The sequence below is a fragment of the Chinchilla lanigera genome, unplaced genomic scaffold (assembly GCF_000276665.1).
Source record: "Chinchilla lanigera isolate Chin_1 unplaced genomic scaffold, ChiLan1.0 scaffold00008, whole genome shotgun sequence".
Classification (NCBI taxonomy): Eukaryota; Metazoa; Chordata; class Mammalia; order Rodentia; family Chinchillidae; genus Chinchilla; species Chinchilla lanigera.
The window spans coordinates 37,342,144-37,355,223 of NW_004955409.1; the positions used below are offsets into that span (position 1 = coordinate 37,342,144).

Below are 13,080 nucleotides of genomic sequence, written 5' to 3' on the forward strand. Positions count from 1 at the left end.
TGGGCCGCGTCGCCGGGGAGGCTGGTCGGGCCGCGACCGCGGGGTCCGCCGGAGCCGTCGGGGAGGCCGCCCAGACGGGGGAAATCGGCAAGGCGGCGCCGGGAGCCGCTCTGCATTTTGATTCATCCCGCGCCCTGTAGGGCTCGCACCTCGTGAGAAAACCTGTAAAATCAATTTAACTTCAGCGCGGCGTGTAAGGGCAGCGCGGAGAACGTGGAGGACGCCTGAGTCAGAACGTTTCAGGGCCTGGGTCCCCGCGGCCGCGTTTGAACACGTCCGAGGGGGGGCGGAGCGAGCAGCCCGTTGGCCGCCGCCGCCGCCGCGCGCCCTGAGACGTTTCCGAGGGTGGAGGGCGGCGCCCGAAAACAAGGCCGCCGCGGGCGTGTGGGCGCGCCTCCGGTGTGTGCGGGGTCCACCCGCGGGGCTCGTTATGCAGGCCCAGGCTGGAAAATGATAGCAGAATTGTGAAAACGCTTGAGTTTAACTAAATAGTGGCTTTCTGTTAACAAGTCGATTGTGTTAGTAATTCTTAATGTCTCGGGAAGGCAGGAATCTTTATCTCAGTTTTGCAGGTTAAAAAAAGGGTGGCACCCAAAAGGGGATTTTCTCTTCAGTTCACACAGAAGCAAACTAAGCCTTCGCGTTCTGCCTTCTCAGCGGCGTCCCGACCACGTTACAAAACAAATGAGCAGTTACTTTGATGTTCCTCGTAAAAGGAGCGAGTAAACCCAACGTGCTGTGAACGTGAAGTGTTAAATCGTAATAACCAGCCGTGTCTGACCTGCTTTGGAGGCGCAGCTGCCCCTTTGGAGTTGGACGCCTTACAAAAAGAAGGGGGCGGAGCAAAAACGTGGACAATAATGTCAAAGGGAAGCTTTTGCCTCCCAGTCCACACTGTGCTCATCTTTCTTTCTTTTTTTTTTCTTTTTTTGAGACAGGTCTCGCTATGCAGTTCAGGCTGGCCTTGAGCTCACTTTGTAGCCAAGGCTGTTCTCCAACTCGTGATGATCCTCCTGCCTCAGCCTCCTGAGTGCTGGGATTACGGGTGTGCACCACCACGCCAGGCTGTGCTCATCTTTCCTGCCCCCTGTGTTGATGTCTTTTTTTTTTTTATCTGGCACTGCATGTTCTGGCCATAGTTCACGTCCCTCTCAGGCACACTGACTACACCTTCACCCTATTGCGTTGGCACTGACCTTTCTGCCAGTCTTGTCTGCCCTATTCCTCCGGGTGCTCCTTACTGACGCTGTTATGTGAGAACTAATTGTTCACAGGTGTGGACTGTTGTCACACCTGAAGGATGATTCCAGAACTAATGCTCAAAAACTACCAACAGATCTTCAGTGAAAGACAAGTTAAAGAGGCACAAAGAAACTATTGGTGGAATTTGATAGCTGAGTTATTTGACTGGGGGGACAAAAGCGAGCTTTGATTTTTTTTTTTTCCCCCATCTTTCCTCACTTCGCCCATAACTGGCAAACAGCACAGTTTTAACTTCAGCTTTATAGTGGAACAAGTGGGGAACCCTCCTGAGTAGACCTTACTGAACTGGAGACTTTTCATTTCAGAAAGAGGCTTTTTTTGGGACAGCTCAGAAGGAGACATTTACATGCTTGGAATGCAAAATATTTTGGTGTTGGTAGGTCTGTCCATGAAACCTGTATAAGAGCTTGGGACCCAGGATGTGTGATTTAGCCCCTCTCTGTAAAAGGCATGCCTGCAGTTCCTTCCTAGCTTGTGGATAACAGATATTCAAACCCAGAACAGTTTCATCTTGAGCAGGAGCTGTTTATTTATTTTTTGCAATTTAAAAAAATCTTACTGGTGCATTTTAGATACACGTAATGCTAACATTCATCGTAGAGAACTTTTACCTGTACATGGTACCTTGCTCCTTTTTCCCCCATTTCCTTCCCCTCCCTTCAACCCCTCTTCCTCTCTTTGTAAAAGGTTTGTTTCCATTTTTTCCTTCTATTCTTTTTTTCTCCCCTTTTTCTTTTTCCCCTCCTCCTTCCCTTGTTCACCTTCTTTGAACACTTTATTTCCATTTCCCAATATCTTTCTTTTTTGGGGAGGCCACTGGGAATTGAACTCAGGACCTCAGCCAGGCAGGCTCTGTGCTGCTGAGCTATATCCCTGGCCCTCGATATCTATTATACATTTTGGTCCTTACACTTTCGGTTTCTCACATCAGAGAAACAATGCAGTAAACATATGTGTCTAATTTATTTCACTTAAGAGTATGGTCTCAAGGTCATCCATTTAGCTAGAAATGTCCTAAGTTTATCCTTCTTAATAGCAGAGTAGTTGTACTCCATCATATAAAAAAACAAACAAACCATGTCTTTATCCATTCATCAGTTGATGGGCATTTGGGCTGTTTCCAAGATTTAACTATTACAAACAGAGCAGGAGCTATTTCTTCATCTTTTTGTTTTCTTTGATTTGTTTCAGCACAGATAGAAATCCTAACCTAAGAAAATAAAAATGGCGTCTGGAGATTTCTGCTTACCTGGAGAAGGGATGGAAATAGTTCAACAAGGTAAGGGTAGATACTTGCAAAACGTTTGATGACTTTCTCCAGAGAGGTCTTACCTGGGTTGGGTGTGGTAGCTCAGACCTACAATTTCAGCACTCCAGGAGGCTGAAGCAGGAAGATTGCAAGTTCCAGTCCAGGGTGGGCAGTTGAGTGATTAAATGAGACCGTGTCTCAAAAAAAGACCAGAGATGTAGCTCAGTACAAAAGCCTGGGTTCAGTTCCCACTAACCCTCTCCCCCCAAATCAGAGGTCTTACCTGAGTTCTTAAAGGATTCATAGTGTCCATTAGTATGGTTTCTCTGACAGAAACCCAGGTTTCTGGGAAAACTAAAATATGTGGAGTTTCTTGAACACTATTTTTGGGAAGAAAATTATACCAAATGCTGTTAGTGTGGGTTCCGTACCTGCTTATGCAAACTCGGGATGCTCTGTGCTGCACTGGGAAGTGTGTGATAAAGGTGAACATAATTCCCCAGTTCCTTGATGGTTTCCTTCTTGAGCTTGTTCATATCTTGTTCTCCAGAATCTGAGCTCCTTCTGTATCTCAATCTCTTTTGATATCTCAAAAGAGACCCTTTCTATGTCTTAAATCCTCCAGAAACTCGGTTTTCTTTTGGGGTGGGAACAGGTCTCACTATGTAGCCCAGACTGACCTGGAGCTCACAGTGATTCTCTTGCCTCAGCCTCCTGAGTGCAGGGTTTACAGGCGTGCACCACCATGCCTGGCCAGGAACTTGCATTTTCTATATTTTTACTATTTCTGTATTGGATCCTTCAGTACTTTAGAGGAGAGAAAAGGAGAGTTCTTATTCTCTTAAAGGACTATGGATATAAAACTTGGTGAGCAGAGGTAAAAGATCCAGCAGAGCATATCCAGAAAGCAGTGGAAAGAAAGCCCCCTTGAGCATATGGAATAACCAGACAACTTGATTTCTTGCACTTTTTCTCATCCTAGTGCTGGTCTGTGTCCACAAGGGTTAGTCAGCTGTGCTTACACTTATGAGAGTTTGGTTATTCTTTACTTACTCTAAGGGACCTTGTGCTTACTAGGCAGGCACTTATGTCATTGAGCTATATCCCAAGCCCCAAGGTTGGAATTTTATATGTGTTTTTTTTCCATCTTTAAAAACTCTAGTGCCAGGCATGGTAGTGTACACTTGTAATCTCAGCATTTGGGAGGCTGAGGCATCAGGATTGCCATGAGTTTGAGGAGGTCAGCCTAGGCTACATAGTAAGTCCAGCCAGCCTGAATTACATAGCAAGACCCTGTCTCAAAAAACAAAACAAAACTCTAGTAATTATTCTCAAATGAGGCATTTGGGTGCTGTGATGATCCCTGCTAAAAGGTTCCTTATTCTCTCTGTCTCATGTTTACCAACTGCACTTCCATTTCATTCCTTCCTCTCTCCCTCCCTTCCTCCCTTCCTCCTTCCTCCCTCCCTTCCTCCCTTCCTGCCTGCCTGCCTGCCTGCCTTCCTTCCTTCCTTCCTTCCTTCCTTTTGCAGTGTAGAGGATCAAACCCAAGCTTTGTTCATATGAACGCACATTTAACCATTGAGCTACATCTTTAGCTCCTGCATTTTCCTTTTCTAAGGAATTAGTTTTATTAGATATCCATTTTCCTTTAATTGACATAAGTGTAGCCAGGGGAGGTGGTACGTACCTATAATTGCATCACATGGGAGACTGAAGCAGGAGGATTGTGGGTTTAAGGTTAGTCTGTACTACATAGATGACCTGTCTCAAAATGACAAAAGACAGCTGCAGTGGCATACACCTATGATCCCAGCATTTGGGAGGCTGAGGCAGGAGAATTGCCATGAATTCCAGGCCAGCCTGGGTTACATAGTGAGACACTTCAACATCCTCCCTCTCAATAAATAAAACCAGGCATGGTGGCACGTGCCATTAATCCTAACACTTTGGAGGCTGAGGCAGGAAGATCATGAGTTGGAGGCCAACCTGGGCTATGTAATGAGTTCAGTGCCATCCTGAACTATAGTGAGACCCAAAGAAAATAAAAAATCCCTCCAAAAATAAAAATCCTTGAATATAAAACAGATGCTTGCTCCTTTTGAGTATCACCTCTAGTTTATTGTTTTGTTTTGTTTTGTTTTGTTTTGTTTTGTTTTGTTTTGTTTTGTGATAAGGTCTTGTTATGTAGTGCAGGCTACCCTTGAATTTCTTACATACCCCAGGCTGGCTTTGAACTCATGGTGATCCTTCTGCCTTAGGCTTTGAGTGCTGGGATTAATGGCATGTACCATTACACCTGGTTTAGTTTGTGTTGCTTTTAAAAATCTCTTTAAATGTAGAAACTTTTCCCAGCCAAAACCTGTTTTCCAGAACTAAGCTAAGCCCAGTTGTATAAAGTAAGAGTCCGACCTCTCTGCTTTTCCGTCCCCACATCATTCAGTGTGCAGCAGACAGTTTCCTCCTTGTAACCTGAGTGAAGAAGACCTGCTGCAGAACCCACACTTCAGCCAGCTGCTGCTAAGCCTCTCCCAGTACATGGACGAGAGTGGCTTAAGCCTCTCCCTGGCAAAGGAGCAGGCTGAGGTGAGGGCCCCTGAAGAGAGGATGGGGGTGCCTGGGAAATCCTTCTGAGAGAGGTTCCTGCCTGAGGGTTTTGGTTTTCATTTTCTTTTTAAGGCAGGGTCTCGCTGTGGAGATCAGGCTAGCCTTGAACTCACTTTGTAGCCCAGGCTGGCCTCGAACTCACAGTGTTCCTCCTACCTCAGCCTCCCAAGTGCTCAGATTACAGGCGTGTGCCACCATGCCCGGCCCTGGTTTTTGGTTTTCTAGGCATGGAAGGAAGTTCGACTGCATAAGACAACGTGGTTGAGGTTTGAGATTTTACAGCGAGTCCTTCAAGAGCTGCTTGTGGATTACTATGTGAAGAAGCAAGACACAAATTTAACTTCTGAGGACAAAAAGGTGAATTTGAAGAGATGAGGTTGGTGTCAGTTACCAGTTAATTTCAGGAATGACCAGGCCAGCTGTGGCTGTGTCTGATGATGTGGTATGAGGGAAAGATGGGCTTCAAGTAATGGTTTATTAAAAAGGAAGTGGACTGTGGTTATTGGGCAGGGGTTTGAAATAGAAAAATTGACAGGAGAAGCCACTTGCCACTGAGTTATCTGAAGAGGACAACAGGTTTGAGGGCTTTGAAAGCGTATGAGTTCTGAACCAGTTCATAGGGAGGTAAGAGGCAGAGCAGGAGAAACTGTATAATTACCTCTTGCTTTTTATTCTCTCTCAGTTCCTTGAGACCCTTGAACATCGGCTCCTTGTGACTGAACTGTCACAGATCTTAGGCCCTGGCCAGGAGATGGAGACGCCTCTGCTGCTAGGGCTGCAGAAGACGGACTTTCTGGAGCTCATGCCGCCCTCAGAGGTGGGAGTGGGCCCATACTGGAAGGGGAGGAGCAAACCAGCCTAATTTCTCCCATTTCTTCAAGATAGGGTGTTAAGCTTTACTGTTTTTGTAAAAATTATATACATCCACTGTGGTCAAACTCAAATAAAAATCTTTATACAGGAGAAAGTAAAAGCTGAAGTGTACTACATCTAGAAACAGTGTTATTATAAACAGCTTGATGTAAATGGTATTATAGCCTCCATTCTTTTTTTTTTTAAGCCTCCATTCTTGTGTAGAGTTTGTTTTGGTGTTATGTATTTTAGACTTTGTTTCTTTCTGTCTTTTTTTTTTCTGGTACCAGGAATACAAACCTAGGACCTTGCCCCTGCCAGGTAGGCGCTGTGCCACTGAGCTATATCCCCAGCCCCTAGACTTTGTTTTCACATCAATAAATACCTGTAAATAAGGTGATACATTTGAAAAGAAAAAAAAAGGATGATACATTTCAACCAGGTGTGATGGCATCCCTGGAATCCCAGCACTCAGGAGCTATGGCACAAAGTTCAGGAGTTCTCAGCAGCCTCAGCGATAGTGAGTTCTGGGTTAGTCTGGACTACACAGTGAGGCCCTGTCTCAAACAAACATAGCCTGGTGTGGTGGTGCACGCCTATAATCCCAGCTCTCAGGAGGCTGAGGCAGGAAAATCCCTGTGAGTTCAAGGCTAGCCTGAAACCTTGTCTCAAAAAGATAAAAAACCCAAAAACTAATAAAAACGAAGCTGGGTGTGGTGGCACACACTTGTAATTCAGCATTCTAGCGGGGCAAGGCAGGAGGATCACAAATTTGGCCTGCCTGGGCTACATAGTGAGACTTTGTCTCAAAATTTAAAAGGACTAAATCATATATATATATGTATATAAATATATAAATAAATATATAGATAAATAGACTTTTTTTTTTTTAAATGTTGGAGATGAAGCTAAGTGTGAAGGCCCTACATTCAACCTCCAGTACTGCAAAAATGAAAACCTACCACACTGGCACATACTACCACACTGCTCTCTGGAAAGGTATCTCCAGTATACCTGTGGTAGTTCCTGTTTCTATCACCAACATGAGAGCTTTCTTTTCTTTTTTCCAACATCACATCTTCTTTTTATTACTTGTAACAATTGGCTTTTAATGATTTTTTTGTTGTTGTTTTTCCAGTACCGGGAATCGAACTCACAAGCTTGCGCTTGCCAGGCAGGCACTGTGCCACTGAGCTAAATCCCCAGCTCCTCCAACATCATATCTTGACAGTCGTTTTACTTAAAATTTTTTTTTCTTCTGTAGTACTCGCAGTTGAACCCCAGGCCTTGAATGTGTTCAACCAGCAGTCTCCCCCTGAGCCTCACCGCCCTTCCTGCCAACTTGATAGGCTAACAATGCGTCTCCCTGGTGGCTCTGTGCATTTTCTGTGCTTATTGCGGTGTGTCCTCATGTATTTAAGGCGAGGTCTCCTAGTTCTGGCAGTCTGTTTACACCTGTCTTTCGGCCTCTTCGGTTGTAGGATTTTGTGTGGATGCGAGCTCGGCTCCAGCTGGAGGTGGAGGAGCAGCTCAAGAGGAAATGTTTCACTCTGCTTTGCTACCATGACCCCAGTTCAGGTGCGTGCAGGCTCCGTTCTCACAGCTGGCTGTAGGGTTCTGAGTGCTCTTTGAGCGTAAGGAAGGATCAGAGATGCTGATTTGTTTCTTTGCTGGTGGAGGCAAAGTGAAACTTTGTAAGGAAGGACTCCTTTTACTCAGCAAGGCGCCAGATGCCAAGTGAGAGGGAAGGGTGGTGGAGTGAGGAGAGTGCATCCCTGTGGGTTCCCCTTACCTTACGAATTCGGGGCCAGAGCAAGACTCAGAGGTCAGAGCGAAGGGACCCCTGAGTGAGAGTTGGGCAGCAGAAGGCACCGGGGAGAAGGCAGATGTAGAGGGCTGGATGGTGGACGGGCCACCCCCGCCCTGCGAAGGACATTAGCACTTAGAACTTCCCAGGCAGCCTTCCATCTCTGCCCAGATGCCGACAGTGAGACCCTGAAGGCTGCAAAGGTGTGGAAACTGGCAGAGGTGATGGTGGCTGAGAAGCAGCAGTGCCAGGATGCGCAGAGCCAGCAGAAGGAGCAGCTGGTGCTGCTGGAGAAGAAGAGTGCCAGCTACTCCCAGGTGTGCATGCTGCCCTCTCCCTTGCCCTTTTAGGGAGATGGCGTTTCTGATCTGCCTACCTTCTGCCGGCTTTGCTCACAGCCTTTTCCTCCTCCCTCTCCGGGCGCAGGTGCTTCTCCGCTGCCTCGCCTTGCTGCAGAGGCTCCTTCAGGAGCACCGGCTGCAGACTCAGTCCGAGCTGGACCGCATCAATGCGCACTACCTGGGAATCAAGTGCAGTGCCATGATCCTTAAGCTGCGGTGAGCTGGGGGGGTGCGCTGTACATCTGTTCCTCGCCCCCGTCTCTTCTTTCTAGTGCCCGGCACCTATGGGCACCAGGAAGTGTCCCACGGTAGCATTAGCTTTGAATCGCCCAGAAGCTTTTGGCTATCACTTCACAGATTTCTGACATAGGTGCTTTACGTGAGATCAGTGTGCAGGGTTGAGGATGACCTTACCCTCACCCCTGCTTAGCCCCCATCTGAACCATGGCTAGGTCCTCGTCTGTGTCTGGCTCTGCTGCTCTCAGCCATCATCGCTGTGACCTTTCTTCCTCTACCAGGATGGAGGAACTGAAGGTCGTGTGTGACACTTACACTGCTGAGAAAGTGGAGGTTCACCGTGTCATTAGGTGAGGACTGTCGGGCTGGCTCGCGCACCGCCAGGCGTGTGCACCGTAACACGCTCCCCTGATCTGCTGGCGGCATCAGCACCCTCACACGACCCTTCTTTGCCTGGGCCCTTAGGGACCGCTTAGAGGCAGGCATTCGCCTGCAAGAGCAGGACATGCAGAAGTCACAACAGGTGCTGAACACCTACGAGGTCCTCGGGGAGGAGTTCGACAGGCTGGTGAAGGAGTACACGCAGCTCAAGCAGGCCGCGGAGAACCGGCGCTGGGCCCTGCAGGAGTTCAGCAAGGCCTACCGCTGAGCGGGCAGAGCCAGGAGCAGCTCCCACAGCTGCCACTTCCGCCTCTTCCTGCTTAGAGGGCCGCTTCCACCCAGGGTGGGTCGGGACCTGTGCTTAAAATGCTGGAGGTGCCTACCCACCCTCCGGGCGTCCTCCTTTAGCATGACCGGGTCTACTCTGCAAGACAGCGGATTTATGTGACTTTGTACATAGTTGTTTGTCAGTGTCAGCCCTGTGTTTGGTTTGGTTTTTTTTTGTTTGTTTGTTTTTGGTTTGCTCCTGAATAAAGTGATGGCATTATATCTTAGGATTTTAGTCTTTTACATGGGCAAGGATGGAGACAGATCTACAGTGCTTACCCAAAAGGTGGGAGGCCAAAGCACCAGCCTGCCTTCCTCCCTCAAGACCTGAAGGCTTCATTCTGGGAGAGCAGAACAAGACTAAATCCAAGATTGCAGTGAGTGTGGTGGCGCACCCCTTAATCCCAGCACTTGGGAGGCCCAGGCAGGACGGTTGTTGGGAGTTTGGGGCCAGCCCCGGCTACAAAGTGAGCTCAAGACCAGCCTGAACAGCATAGTGAGACCCTGTCTCAAAAAGAGAAAAAAATAAATCCGAGATTGCACTTGAAGAACCACGCTATCCAGAGTAGTGCCGCTGCTCAGGCAGTAGTAGGCTGTCCGTCAGCAGTTGCAGTAAAGCAGCCGGGCATGCAGCTCGGTATTAGGCAGGGACGCAGCCCCTGTGCTCCAGTTCCCTCTGGTATGGTTTCAGGATTTCGTGCCTCTTCCAGGCAGAGAACAGGAGGAGACCTGAGGAAACAAGTTCACAGGCGCCTCAGCTGAGAACAAGGCAGGGGCCTGGCTGATAAAACCACGGAGTGAGAACGGAAGCAGAAGGCCTCTGCCGTTACTTAGAACCTATTCAGCTTCTCAGCTGCTTCCCAGGGAGACTGGCTCAGCTGTGCTGCCAAAGTCAGATGATGCTCCAAACTGGTATGGGAAGGATTAGGTTCTTTGGGAACCAGGGCTGTAGCTCAGTGGCACAGTACCTGCCTGGCAAGCGCAAAGCCCTGAGTTCAAATTCCTGATACCAAAAAAAAAAAAATTAGGGTCTTAGACTCACTATAAAAGGTGCTTAGAGCCATTTTTCTATAAGCAAATGTCTCACACATAATGGACAAATAGGGTTGGGGATATAGCTCAGTGATATAGCACCTGCCAAGTTCCTGAGTACCACCCCCCCACAAAAAAACACAAATAGTCAGATATGGTGGCACATGGGCACCATGTGTCTCCAGCACTTGGGAGACTGAGGCAGGAGGATTGCCCTAAATTCAAGGCCAGCCTGGACTACATAGTGAGACTCTGCTTCAAACAAATGAAATGGACAAATAGCAACTAGATAATGGCAAAATTTGGAAATAGCCAATAATGGCTGGGCACGGTGGCACACGGCTGGCTGTAATCCCAGCACTTGGGAGACTGAGACTAGAGGATCTCTAGTTCAAATCCCACTGGGGAACTTAGTGACTTAGTGAGACCCTGTCTCAAAATAAAAAATAAAAAAGGGCTGGGAATGTAGTTAAATGTGGAGACCATGGGTTTAATCACCATTACTGTGGAGGAAAAAAAAAAGAAGAATTTGACTTCATAAAAAATCGGGCCAGAGGGGCTGGGGATTTAGCTCAGTGGCACAGTGCCTGCCTGGCAAGCGCAAGGTTGTGAGTTCGGTTCCTGGTACTGGAAAAAAAAAAAAAAAAATCGGGCCAGAGTGTGAAGGCTCTGTATTCAAACACACACACACACACACACACACACAATCAGAGTACTGAGATGTAGCTCAGTAGTAGAGTACTTGCCCAGCATGTGCAGGGTCCTGCTGGGTTCAATCTCCAGAATATCAAAAACAAAACAAAACCTGTGTGTGTGCGTGTGTTACCTGATATATACTGCAAATAACTATGGTTGCCAACCAAAAGTACTGAGCCAGGAATGTAAACAGAGCCTTGGTAGGGAAGGCAGGTTTGGTTCAGGTTTGTAGAGGTGAGTTTGGGATAGAATTTTGGAAGAAAGGGTAAAGATAAAGGGGAGGGAGCAGTGTGTATAGCCACAATCGGGCATGAGCTGGTTATATGTCTAGGAAAGCTTTCATTTAATGTGGCGAAGATTTTCGAAAAACAAGCTATAGTTTAAATAGAGACTGGAGGAGGCCAGTGGCACAGCACCTACCTGGCAAGTGTGAGGTCCTAAGTTCGATTCCTGGTACCCACACACACGCAAAAGAGAGAGACTGGAGAGCTGAAGGTTGAGAAATGTTCAGACTTCCAACTACCTGAGAAAATAAGGTGGCTCCTAAGGCCCGGTTCCCACTCTAGCTCCCTAAAGAACACGGAGGTGGCCAAAGAAATCTGAATAGTTTCCCTAAACGGTTCTGCACAAATTTGAAAAAAGCACTTGGTAGGCGGAGGCAGGAGGATGACAAGTTCAGCCCAGCCTGGGCAATTTAGTGAGATCCTGTGTTAAATAAAGCTGGGCATGATGGTGGACACCTGTAATCCTAGCACTCCAGGAGGGTAAGGCAGGATTGGGGCCATTTAGCAATTCAGTAAGAGTCTGTCTCAAAATAAAAAATAAAAGAGCTCAGGATGTAGCTCAGTATGCAGGCCCTGGATTCAATCTCCAGTACCGCAATAAATAAATAAAATTTAAACTTTTTAAGCGGGTCATGGTGGTACATGCCTGTAGTCCGAGCACTCGGGAGTGTAGGGCAGGAGGATCACCATGCTTCAAGGCCAATCTCTGATACATAGTAAGTTCAAGGCTACCCTGTACTACAAAGTGAGACCCTGTTTATTTAAATAAATTTTAAAACCACAAAAGTAATTTCATGCTACCTGGGGGTACAGCTCAGTGTGAAGGTCTTAGATTCAACCCTTAGTACAGTAAAAACAAACAAGCATTAAAACCCCCCCATAAAAAAAGTAATCTATTGCACTCGGAGACTGATGCAAGAGGAGCAAACATTTGAGCACAACCCAGCAATTTAGTGACTTACCAAGATCCTGCCTAAAAAAATAGCACGGTGGGAGAGATGCAGCTTAGCTCAGTCTGAAGGCCTCACTTTCAATCCCTAGTACCTCACACACACAGAAAGGAAACCTACTTACAGTCAACTGATTGTAAGGCAGCCAAAATGGCTCATCCTCTAATCCCAGTGATGGGAGGCTGAGGCAGGAGGATTGCAAATTCGAAGCCAATCAGAGCAATTTAGTGAGGCCCTGTCTCCACATAAAAAGGGATGGGGATATAGCTCAGTGGCACAGTGCCCTTTGGTTTGTTTTCCAGTACCGCAAAAAAATTGTAGATGTTCATTACATCTGTATTGCACCTTCACTGCAGCATCTAGGCTAGTGTTTGATGAAATATCTGTGCTCGGAACAAGCCAGTCCTAGGATATGAGGACCGGCCCTAGGGTGCCACGAGAGGGAAGGAAGAAAGGCAGGCAGGTCCACGACTGCACTGAGTGCTGATTCCTGAGGGACTTTCTCATGAAAGTATGGGCCAACTGAGTCCTTGCAGCTAGGGTCAGAAAAGGGGCGTACCCATGGGTTAGGACAAAAGTGGTTTCCTCCTAGCTGGAATGTGTCTGGTTTATCTTAAAGTAGTTATCAAAAAACTTGGCATTGGGGCTGGGGATTTAGCTCAGCGGCATAGCGCCTGCCTGGCAAGCACAAGGTTGTGAGTTCGATTCCTGGTACCGGAAAAAAAACAAAACAAAAAAAAGCTTGGCATTGCTGGAGCCAGGGTCCAGTGTGAAAGCTCCACACCCCACTCTGACGATTTCCTCTGTTCATAGTTTGCTGAGAAACTGCAGGAAGAAGAGGCTAGGGTTACTCTGGGGCAGCTGTGGCTGTCACAGCTCAAGATGGCGGTGGTCAGGTCAAGCTGGAGCCAAACAATCTGGGACTATAGGCTCAGCCACGTCAACACATTAAACTCATGGGCACACAAAGCTTTCTGGTTTTCATCTGGCCCTAATGTGTTTGAAAGTCTCTGAATTAGAGATCAGGGACATGGGATTAAAGGTAGGAGTTAGG

General features: G+C 47.3%; 1 protein-coding gene across 8 annotated transcripts; it reads left to right on the plus strand.

Annotated features, from left to right (window-relative positions):
• Haus4 (HAUS augmin-like complex, subunit 4) lies at positions 1-9,291 on the plus strand. Of its 8 annotated transcripts, XM_005377099.2 has the most exons (11): positions 434-518; positions 1,569-1,639; positions 2,455-2,542; positions 4,956-5,098; positions 5,345-5,476; positions 5,802-5,936; positions 7,453-7,549; positions 7,950-8,095; positions 8,205-8,335; positions 8,638-8,706; positions 8,822-9,291. In XM_005377099.2, exons 3-11 carry the CDS (start codon positions 2,488-2,490, stop codon positions 9,003-9,005), a joined length of 1,092 nt encoding a protein of 363 aa, XP_005377156.1. In that variant the 5' UTR covers positions 434-518; positions 1,569-1,639; positions 2,455-2,487; the 3' UTR covers positions 9,006-9,291. The 8 variants fall into 8 exon arrangements, with proteins under 8 accessions (XP_005377159.1, XP_005377161.1, XP_005377163.1 ...); XM_005377102.2 differs by lacking the exons at positions 434-518; positions 1,569-1,639 and adding an exon at positions 1-193; XM_005377104.2 differs by lacking the exons at positions 434-518; positions 1,569-1,639 and adding an exon at positions 1-152.
• The last annotated feature ends 3,789 nt before the right edge of the window (positions 9,292-13,080 follow it).